The sequence below is a fragment of the Gossypium hirsutum genome, chromosome A01 (assembly GCF_007990345.1).
Source record: "Gossypium hirsutum isolate 1008001.06 chromosome A01, Gossypium_hirsutum_v2.1, whole genome shotgun sequence".
Taxonomy (NCBI): Eukaryota; Viridiplantae; Streptophyta; class Magnoliopsida; order Malvales; family Malvaceae; genus Gossypium; species Gossypium hirsutum.
Window position 1 is genome coordinate 32,791,837 of NC_053424.1, and position 11,836 is coordinate 32,803,672.

General features: G+C 39.4%; 1 protein-coding gene across 1 annotated transcript; it reads right to left on the bottom strand.

The window, feature by feature from the left end:
* Positions 1-8,389: 8,389 nt before the first annotated feature.
* Positions 8,390-9,934, bottom strand: LOC107917349 (uncharacterized). The gene has a single exon (XM_016846706.1). The coding sequence runs from the start codon at positions 9,932-9,934 to the stop codon at positions 8,390-8,392; it is 1,545 nt and encodes a 514-aa protein (XP_016702195.1).
* Positions 9,935-11,836: the final 1,902 nt, after the last annotated feature.

Below are 11,836 nucleotides of genomic sequence, written 5' to 3' on the forward strand. Positions count from 1 at the left end.
AAAATCAAAACCCAGCACGATTGGGCACGATCTCTCAAACTTCCCAAATTCGAAATATTGCCTCATTTTAATTTAAGGAAACATAGACGAAATTCCAAAAGGATATTTTGTATTTTAGTCAAATGAAAAATCAAAACCCAGCACGATTGAGCATGATCTCTCAAACTCCCAAACACGAAATATTTCCTTATGTTGAGGGGGCTCGAGTTAACAATTATAAAAACCATGTCAAAATACTTGTTTGGTTTGTTTGGTAATAAAAGACAATCGACATTTAGAGAATACGAGAATCATAATCATAATGCACTAGCAAGAAATACAAGCATAATTACTTGCATGAAACAATAATAGGTTGCTATAATATGAAAATCAGGAATGACACATAATACATAAAGCAATATGAAAATTTGGAACCGACATAAAGCAAAACAATTTAAAACCTATATGAAAATATTTCACAAAGGAATAACACACGCTAAAATTCAAAATACCTTATATGTCCATAAAACTGATAATATATAAACGATTATTAAATTATATAATATGCAAGAAACAATTCAAAATAAATAACATATAACATAACTTCAAATAAAAACCAATTAATTTATCTAACGATATATATACGCAAATGAAGAAATAATGTAAATAAGGTATATATAAAGAGATTACTATATGAAAGTAAAATAATCAAAATATACAATCAAAAATAGGATCCTTAAAAGAAAATATGCATAAATGAAATTAAAAAGGGGGAAAACTATATATAATAAGCTTAAGGGAAAAATATATGTATATATATAACAAATATAAAAGAAAATATTTACAAAAAAATTGTGAAAACGATAATGTACATAGAACAAAACAAATTTTAACATAGACTATATATATACGAATATCATAAGGGTGATTAAATTACATATTGCACATAACTTTAAAACAATATGACATAAAAGAATCTTTTTAAAATAATAACTATATAATTAAAAAAATAGATACCAATAAAATACCAAGTTGAAATGAGGTAAAAATAATTAGAATAACCCAGAATATATATTTAAATAATTTTAAAAGAAACGAATATTAAGTAAATTTTAAAAATAAAAACATAAAAAAATAAAAGATTAACCATTGAAATGGAAAAACAAACTTAATTGATATAAAATTGAACTAAAATGGATAAAATAAAACATTACAACAAAACTAAGGGCTAAATCGCAATGCATGCAAATACACAGGGATTGAAAATGCAAATGTTCCAACTCACAAAACACAGTGCACAAGCGCAGACTGAATTGAAACATCGCGCAGACTTTAGGGAGAAATTGAAAAAGCATAACAAGTCGAATTGAAGATGGCGCAAACTAGGAAGGACTGGATACGTAAATTTCCCATTTAAAGGGAAAATGCGTAGATCCAGCCTTGAACTGGGTCAACGCGCAGGCTACTCCCCCCACAATGGTTCTGCTTTTTAAAAAAATTAATTGAAACTTCTATTCTGTTTCTTTTTTTTTAAATATTAAAACCTTTTAGAAAACCCTAAATTTTTAAAACATCATTCTCTTTATTTTTTCTAAAAAAACAGAGAGAGGGCTTTCAAATCTCTTTCCCTTTTCGACCAGCGCCACCTTCATCGGAGATCCGGCATGCCCAAGCCGCCGCCGATGCAAGCCCGACCCTGGTAAGTCTCCTCTCTCTCTTGTGTTATTTCTCGCACACAATAAATAAATCCAAGAAATAGTAGAAAAAAACCGAAAAAAAAACTTAAAATCACCTTTAACGAGTATTGTTGCTTTTGATCTCTGTTTGTGCTTGGTTTTGTGATACTTTTGTATTCAAATTGTAAAAAAAAAAGCCCCTTTACAATACATTTTCAAAGGCTTTTATAGCTGATTTTACAACCTATTTTACTTCTTTGCAGGTTCATGGGTGTGCACGTTTCTGACGTGGTGTGGTGGAGCGGCGTACGTTGCTGGGAGGTGGCATTTGGTGCGTGAAGGAGGCGTGCGGCGGCTGAGACCTTTAGTTAGATTAGGGTTTTTTCAAAAATGTTAAGGTTTTGGGCTAGAACTTTGGGCTAGGTTTAGGTATTTGGATTGGGTTTCGGGTTTGGGCCTATTGTAAGTGGGTTTGAGTGTATTTATTTCTGCTTGTGTGTTTAGTTCTTTTTAATAGTTTGGCCGGGCAATTTTGGGCCATAATAGTTGCCCCTCTTTGCTCGTTGTCGTGTAACGAGAATGAAGCAAAGACCACAAAAAGACCAATTTTTCCTGGTCTTGCCACATCTCGACCTCTTTATGCTCATCTTCTTCAAGTAGCCCCATTCCAACCTACTGCATCTTCAGGGGTATAGAGATTGTGTTTTCAATCTACTCTATGTCCTCAGTCCGCTCCATTGTGACTTCGAGAAGCCTAATACCCTGCTGCTTAGGGGGTTAAGGCTTGCTGTCTTCGATCTGTTCCACTACTGTTTAGGGGAGATTTGTATTTTCCAGCATGTTACCCTACTGCTTAAGGGGTTAAGGCTTACTGTCTTCGATCTGCTCCACTACTATTTAGGAGAGATCTGTATTTTCCAACCTATTACCCTATTACTTAAGAGGTTAAGGCTTACTGTCTTTGTTCTGCTCCACTACTGTTTAGAGGAGATCTGTATTTTCTAGCCTGTTACCCTACTGCTTAGGGAGTTAAGGCTCGTATCTTCAACCTGCTCTCTTACTACCTCAGAGAGATAAGGTCAGTGGCTAAAATCTTCTCCATAGCCGATACATGGAGATAAGCTCGCCATCTTTGATCTGCTCCATAATCGATACATGAAGATAAGATTTGTAATTTTCAGCCTGTTACCCTACTGCTTAGGGGGTTAAGACTCGTATCTTCAACCTGCTCTCTTGCTACCTTAGAGAGATAAGGTCGGTGGCTAAAATCTGCTCCATAGTCGATACATGGGGATAAGACTCGCCATCTTTGATCTGATCCATAGCCGATACATGGAGATAAGATCTGTAATTTTTAGCTTGTTACCCTACTGCTTAGGGGGTTAAGGCTCGTATCTTCAATCTGCTCTCTTGTTATCTCAGAGAGATAAGGCCGGTGGCTTAAATCTACTCCATAGCCGATACATGGAGATAAGACTCGCCATTTTCGATCTACTCCATAGCCGATACATGGAGATAAGATCTGTAATTTTCAGCCTGTTACCATACTGCTTAGGGGGTTAAGGCTCGTATCTTTAACCTGCTCTCTTACTACCTCAGAGAGATAAGGCTGGTGGCTAAAATCTACTCCATAGCCGATACATGGAGATAAGACTCGCCATTTTTTATCTACTCTATAGTCGATACATGGAGATAAGATCTGTAATTTTTAGTCTGTTACCCTACTGTTTAAGGGGTTAAGGCACGTGACTTCACCGATACCACTGCACTGTCCTCTGAGGAACATGATCTGTAAAATCGATTTCATGTATCTATGCTTATGCCAAATAATTAGGATGCTATGATCGAAATGAATCAAATGCTCCTAGCTAGATGTGATATATATGTCAAATAATTAGGATGCTATAATCAAAATGAATCAAATGCTCCTAACTAGATGTACTATGAATTTCATTGGTATGAATGCAGAATGTCATGAAGAATGCATTTTCTAACGTTTAAACTATTATTGCTCGCTGTTTGTCATTGACATATTTCTTCTCGTTCAACCGATATCTTTAACAGATATCTGAAGCAGTAGTCTTAACTTAAACCTTTTAACTTCTCAAGTAACTCTAACCCTTTAGCTTGGTGGGTTCTGAATAATTGACCTATTTTGGGTTCTTGCACTACTTAGAAGCTTCTAGAGTAATATTCAGAACTCCTTTTATGAAAGTGTTATTAGTCCATTGATCAATATTTCAATAGGAAATGCTTTGAAAAATATTATCAAAATGAGCAAAATGAAACTTTATTGAGAACGAAGCTCAAAGTAGAAAATCAATCAAGATAACAGATTTTACTAAGGTACAAAAGATGTATAAGATGGAAAATTGGTGCCCCAGATATTGCAGCATGAGCTTCTCTATTCGGACTGTTCAAAAACCCCTGGGAGCCAAATGTGTGTTTAGGAGGTCCAAAGTATTTCGTTGATGCCTTCAAGACGTGATGTTCCTCCTTCTTGTTAATTCTGGTAGAATAAGGTCACAACCTGCCCCATTCTTGATCATAATTTAAGCTGCCCTTTTTTAGGTTTTCGACTCAAAAACTCATTTGGTCTCAAAGCACCCTTTGCAGGTTTTCGCCTTAGCCTCTCCATTTTTTTTATTTTTTTTCAAAGTGCCCCTTTTCGGGTTTTCGCCTTGGCCTTTCCTTTTTCAGGTGAAGTACTTCTTGACTGAATATAAATTTATCGGGTTGGGAAGGTTTTTACCATCCATTTATACTAATATCAGTGCCCCTCCAGAAAAAGCCTTCTTCATTACATAAGGTCCTTCCCAGTTTGGCATCCATTTCCCTCGAAAATCCTTTTGCATAGGGAGAATCTTTTTCAATACCAAGTCCCCTTCCTGGAATACTCTTGGGTGAACTTTCTTGTTGTAAGCTTGCATCATTCGTTTCTGGTACATTTGCCCATGACGGATAGCCTTCAGCCTCTTTTCTTCAATCAAGTTCAGCTGGTCATACCAGGATTGGACCCATTCTGATTCATCTAGCTTTAATTCAGATAAAACCCGGAGAGAAGGAATCTCGACTTCAATAGGCAAAACTGCCTCTATCCTATAGACCAACGAGAAAGGTGATACCCCGGTAGAAGTTCTGATCGACGTTTGATAGGCATAGAGAGCAAATGGAAGCTTTTCATGCCAATACTTGTAGGTCTCAGCCATTTTCCCCACGATCTTTTTTATATTTTTATTAGCCGCCTCAATTGCCCAATTCATCTTTGAGCGATATGGTGATGAGTTGTGGTGCTTAATTTTGAATTGACTGCAGACCTCCATTATCACGTTGTTGTTCAAATTTAATGCATTGTCAGATATGATCCTCTCTGGCATGCCATATCGACATATGATTTCTTTTTTCAAGAACTTGCTAACCGCCGACTTCGTGACGTTGGCGTATGAAGTAGCCTCCACCCACTTGGTGAAATAATCGATGACCACAAAGATGAAACAATGTTCATTAGAAGCCTTCGATGAAATCGGCCCAATGATGTCTATGCCCAACATTGAGAAAGGCCATGGGGAAGTCATAACATGAAGAGGTGAAAGAGGCACATGAATTTTGTCACCATAAATTTGGCACTTATAGCATTTCTTGGCATAGTTGATACAATCTCCTTCCATTGTAGACCGGTAATACCCGAATCTCATGATTTGTCTGGCCATTGTGAACCCGTTGGCATGCATCCCGCAGACACCTTCATGGACTTCTTCCAGGATTTTCTTTGCTTCAACAGTGTTAACACATTTTAGCAGCACTTGGTCTTTCCTTCTTTTATACAGGATTTCCCCGTCTAAGTCATAGTCAACGGCCACTCTCCTCAACGTTCTTTTATCATTTTCAGTTGCCTGATTAGGATATAAACGATTTTTCATATATCGTAGAATATCCAAATACCAAGGATGATTATCCCTCTTTTTCTTTTTGTCGATATTGCAGCAATGTGCTGGAGCATCACAAATACTCATCAGGATCGGCTTCATATCATCTTGTTTATTTGCTATGATCATGGAAGATAACGTAGCCAGCTCATCAGCCATCTGATTTTCATCACGCGGGAGGTAATGAAAAGTGATATCGTTAAACACCTTAATTAAATCCAGGACCTGCTCTTGGTAGTTGATCAATTTTGGGTCTCTTGTTTCCCATTCACCTTTGAGCTGATAGATCACCGGTGCAGAATCCCCGTACACCTCTAACACCTTGATTTTGAGCTCTACGGCCGCACGAATACCCATGATACATGCTTCGTACTCTGCCATATTATTTGTGCAATCAAAATTCAATTTGCAAGTGAATGGATAATGATCTCCGTTTGGGAATATCATGACTGCCCCAATTCCATTACCCACGATGTTTGATGTGCCATCAAAATTCAATTTCCAATGATGATCTTCTGGAGTGTCTTCTTGGGTGGTTGCCACATACATTAGATCTTCGTTGGGAAAATCAAAGTTCAAAGGCTCATAATCTTCTAAAGCTCTACTAGCTAGAAAATCTGCTATTGCACTCCCTTTTACTGCCTTTCTGGTTCACATAAACTATGTCGAATTCAGAAAGTAGAATTTTCCATCGGGTCATCCTTCCATTCAGAGTGGCTAACTGCATTATGTACTTAAGGGGATCTAATTTCGAGATTAACCAAGTCTTATGGTACAACATGTAATGCCTCAATCTCCGGGCTATCCAGACCAAAGCGCAACATAGCTTCTCAATTGGCGAATATCTCATCTCACACTCAGTGAATTTCTTACTGAGGTAGTATATCGCCTTTTCTTTCTTTCCTGTCTCATCGTGTCGGCCAAGCACACATCCCATTGAATGGTCAAATACTGTCAAATACAATATCAATGGTCTACTCGGGTTGGGTGATGTTAACACTGGGGGATTGGACAGATATTGTTTAACCCTGTCAAAGGTCTTCTAGCACTCTTTATCCCACACACCTGGGTTGTGTTTCTTGAGAAGACAAAATATGGGGTCGCATTTCTCGGTTAGTTATGAAATAAACCGGGCGATGTAGTTTTGTCTTCCCAGAAAACCTCGAACTTCCTTCTGAGTGCGTGGCAGGGGTAATTGCTGTATAGCCTTAACTTTGTCGGGGTCAACCTTGATTCCTTTTTCACTGACAACAAAATCAAGTAGCTTTCCTGATCTAGCTTCAAAAATACATTTTGTTGGAATGAGTTTTAGCTGGAACTTTCTCAGCCGCAAGAACAATTTTCTCAAAACTTGTATGTGCTCTTTTTCTGTTCGAGATTTTGCAATCATATCGTTAATGTAAACCTCAATCTCCTTGTGCATCATGTCATGAAACAAGGTTACAATAGCTCTTTGATATGTTGCTCCCGCATTTTTTAACCCAAATGGCATTACCTTATAACAAAATGTCCCCCATAAGGTTATGAACGTGGTTTTTTCAATGTCTGCAGGATGCACTTTATTTGATTGTATCCCGAGAAACCATCCATGAAAAAGAACAATGAGTAACCCACCGTTTTATCCACCAGAGTGTCAATATGGGGCAGCGAGAAGTTTTCTTTTGGGCTAGCCTTGTTTAGGTCTCTGTAATCTACACACATCCACACTTTTTTATCTTTCTTAAGGACGGGGACCACATTGGCTACCCATTCCGAGTAATTCACCACTTGTAAGAACCCAGCATCAAATTGTTTCCTGACCTCTTTTCTTATTTTTACTACAACATCGGGTCTCATCCTTCGGAGCTTCTGTTGAACAGGCTTGCACTCTTCTTTTATAGGGACTCGATGTACTACAATATCAGCGCTTAACCTAGGCATGTCTTGACACGACCATGCAAAGACGTCTTTGAACTCTTGTAGTAGTTTAATGAGGTCTCACCTTGTTTCCTTGGTTATGTAAGTCCCAATTTTCACTTCTTTCCTTTCTTCCAATGTTACATTCTCGGTTGTCTCTTTATGGGGTAGAATTTGTTTCTCTTCCCGTTCTACCATCCTTAACAAATCTGGAGATAACCCACAATCTTCGTCATCTTCAAAATCTTGAGATCTTTCTAAACACATATCTCGCTCGAAAGGAGATTCTGGGTCCGTAACAGTGTCGCTCGTACCGTTGATATCTAAAGACCTATTGTAACATGAAAGAAATATCCAAAGAATGAATCTAAGAGTGGCTTACTTGTATGGTATGATTATGAATGTAACGAGAATATTAAAGAATATTTGCTCAGAATGAGACAAAAAAATGCATTTCTTATTGAAAATAAAGGTGTTTGAACATGAGCCTATTTCACAAAAGATTCCTATTGTTTCTAAGCTTAAACAATAAGTGTGTTCTGAGCATTACTCTGTATTAGCTCTATGAACTACAGGAATTTCTTCTACGGTCCAATTGTTTAGAACACTGCCAGGCTCATAAGGGTGAATGCCTGATAAATCTCCTTCCATTCACTCCCTCCTCAGATAGGGGGTTGATGCTCAAACTGCTGATCAAATCTTCAGCTGTCCCTTCTCTTATCATCTCTAATTCAAGATGAATAATTCCCCCTGACACGAATGTATTAGATATGTGGAGAAAGGTCATCGACCCTCACTTGACTTCTGCCCCACTCAGTCATGCCCTTCGTCTATCCTGTTTCCTCTCCAACTCTTCCTTCCTTTGTCTAGCGTTTGGTCTATACCCTAAACCAAAATGATCCCGCTTGCCAACTAAACCGACACTTTGACCCGTCTGTGAAGGAATTTTTCAAGTCTCCTTCCAGGCAATACCCCTTTTCCTACCATCAGTCGTAAGCTCATCCTCATAGCTTCGGATATTTTCAGCATTGGGATCTTACCTCCTTCGATAATGAAAGTCGTGTTGACAAATTCCAATGACCAAAAGGAACACTTAATTGCTTCATCATCATTCTCGATGTACGGCGCGTCACTAGTAACAGAGGCGATAATGTCCTCCTCTGTATTTATGGTTATCAGCTGACCCTCCGTTACCAACTTCAGCTTCTGGTGCAATGATGATGGTACCACTCCCGCTAAGTGAATCCAAGGCCTCCTTAGTAAACAATTATAAGAGGGCCTGATGTCCATCACGAGAAAGTCTACCTCGTACATGTTGGGTCCGATCGAAAGGGGGATCTCAATTCTACCCATTACTTTCCTCTCGGTGCCATCAAACACTCTCACTATATTCTGGCATGTCTTCATATGAGAGCTATCTATAGGTAAACTGTTCAATGTGGGTAGCGGCAATACATTCAGCGTCGACCCATTGTCAATCAATACCCCCAGTAGTGTATACTCGTTGCACTTAGTAGTGATGTGCAAAACCTTGGTAGACCCCATGCCACATGGCGGTATCTCATCATCGCTGAAAAAAATGAAGTTATCGGCACTTATATTGCTGACAAGATGGTCTAGCTTGTTCACCGAAATGTCATCAGCGACATAAGTTTCATTCAACACTTTCATCAACGTATTACAGTGTACCTCTGAATTTTGGAGCAAAGCTAGTACCGAGGTGCGTGCTGGCTGCTTGTACAACTGTTCCACAACACTATACTCACTGTGTTTCAGGAACTTCAGAAATTCTTTTGCTTCATCCGCGATTACCGGTTCATTAACCAGTGGTTTTGTCCTCTCTTCCTCCTGTTCAAACATCAAAGATTCCTCTTTTACAGGCTCGACTTTTGTATCTGGCGTTCTGACCAGCCTCCCCTCTCCTAATGACGTCACATTACAGTTATAATTCCAAGGCACATTTTTGCTGTCCTTGTAAGGAAAAGCCACGGGTTTCTGAATCACAACTCTTGGCGTCGTTCTTGCTCCAGCTTCATCGACTTTCGATCGTGAAATGATCATCACTGAGTGATTGACCTTACAGACCCTCTTTATTAGCCCTTCCTCCGAGGCGCACACATCTTTCTCCTCAGCAAACTCAAAGAACTCCAGCTCCTTGTTGTCCATTAGACCTTGCACTAGGGCTCTGAATTCATTGCATGTTTCAATCTCATGGTCCTCCTCTTCGTGGAACTCACAATAGTTCCCTACTTCTCGGGATTTGCTCCCAAAGTCTTGCATGATTAGACCTCTCTCTACCATCTTTTTCAAGACCTTCCTCATCGAGGTTTTCACTTCTGCTACATCCAACTTAACTCTCATTCCCATATTCTCGACTACCGCGTTTACCCCATTAACAGTATGATTGGGTAACGGGTTTCCCGCATCAGGTGCATCATCAAACTTCACAACACCCATGTTGATGAGCCTTTCGACTACCCTTTTGAAGGAGGTGCAATTCTCTATCGAGTGTCCCGCGATGCCCGCATGATATTCACATTAAGCACTTGCATCATACCACTTGGGGTATGGGGGTTGCAACGGTTTTAAGTAGAACGGGGATACAACATGCACATCGAATAAAATTTTGTACAGCTCTCGATATGTTATTGGAATAAGAGTGAACCGGAGCTTCTCTATGCTTTGTTTTGTACTGGGCTCCTGTCTTGACAAAGCTTGCTAGCCCGTGATCGTCGTTTTTGGTTGATTAACTGTGATTGGTTTTACATGACCCATGCTTACATTGCCGACCTCATTTTCTCTCTTCTTCGGGGCTGACCTTTTGGCGCTCTCCCCAGCCTCTATCTTTCCGCACCTTATCGCATTCTCTACCATTTCACCGGACATCACTATGTCTGTGAAACTCTTTGTTGTGCCTCCCAGCATGTGGTTAATAGAAGGTGCCTTCAAAGTATTAATGAAAAGCATGGTTGTCTCCTTTTCCAAAAGCGGTGGTTGAACTTGCGTAGCGACTTCCCTCCACCTCTGAGCATACTGCTTGAAACTCTCATTTGACTTCTTCTCCATGTTCTGTAACGTGATCTGATCAAGCACTATGTCTGTCACATGGCCATACTGCTTCATGAAGGCTTGTGCTAAGTCCCTCCATAATTTAATTTGGGTGCGACTCAACTGATTGTACCATTTGACCGCAACCCTACTCAGACTATCCTGGAAATAGTGAACTAGCAACTGATCATTATTGACATGACCAGTCATCCTCCGAAAAAACATCGTGATGTAGGCCTCAAGGCAGCTAGTTCCGCTGTATTTCTCAAACTCTGGCATTTTGAACTTCGGAGGGAGCACTAGATCTGGAACCAAACTCAACTCTTTAGCATCTATACCACATTGATAATCTGCGCTTTCCAGCATCTTGAATTTCTCTTCCAGCCATTTGTATTGGACTTCCAGTTGCTCTAAGAGTTCTTCTTTTACCTTCCCCACCTCTGCCATCTCATCAAAGTCAAGGACCGAAGGATTTACCGGATCGTCCTCGGGTTTAGAACACGAGCCCATCGAGAAATTCATTGGTGCCGAAATACCAGCCTGATACTGAGGTTTGATATTGACAGACACCCTTTGTGGTGGTACTGGGGTATTCACTGGGGTGAAACCTGGAGGGTATGTAAGGATCTCGCTATCGCCATCTGGGTTGACCATAGGATTCTTCCCTTTTCCTGGCCCTCCGAGCAACAACTGAGTTAGCTGATTCATCATGTCCTTCTACGATTATTGCACCTGATCTTTCATATCCTGTTGAATCTTGGCCAGTTGCTCTTGCATCTGTACTTGCAGCCACTCCTGCATTTCTTTCTGCATTCGTTCCAGTTTCTCCAGCTTTTGATCCATAATTTTGGTCTTTTTCCGTGTGTAGTATTGATGTTCCAGGGTAACTATAATACAATTACTTTTAATTAGGGTTCCTTTGTGAAGTTTAATGCACATGATGTGATATAATGCAAATACATGATGTGTATGCAAGACTAAATAAATGTTGATTCTGATTCAATTTCAATTAGAAAACTTTATTAGAAAACAAAAATCTTTACATAAAAAAGATCATATATATGGCCTGGCCTTAATGCTTAAAGTTTAAATTCTCTTAAGGAGACAAGCCAGCTCACGACCCCGGTCTGACTCTAACTCATACTTCACACTTAACACATTAGCTTGAACCACTAAGGTCTGTAAATGATCAGCCACTTCTCGAATCTGAGCCACAGCTTCGCCCATTATATGATCTCTATCCCTGACCTGGTCTTGTGGTCGATGAAACTGTTCCTTCCATTGCTCATTATTCGACTCAAGGAATTCAAT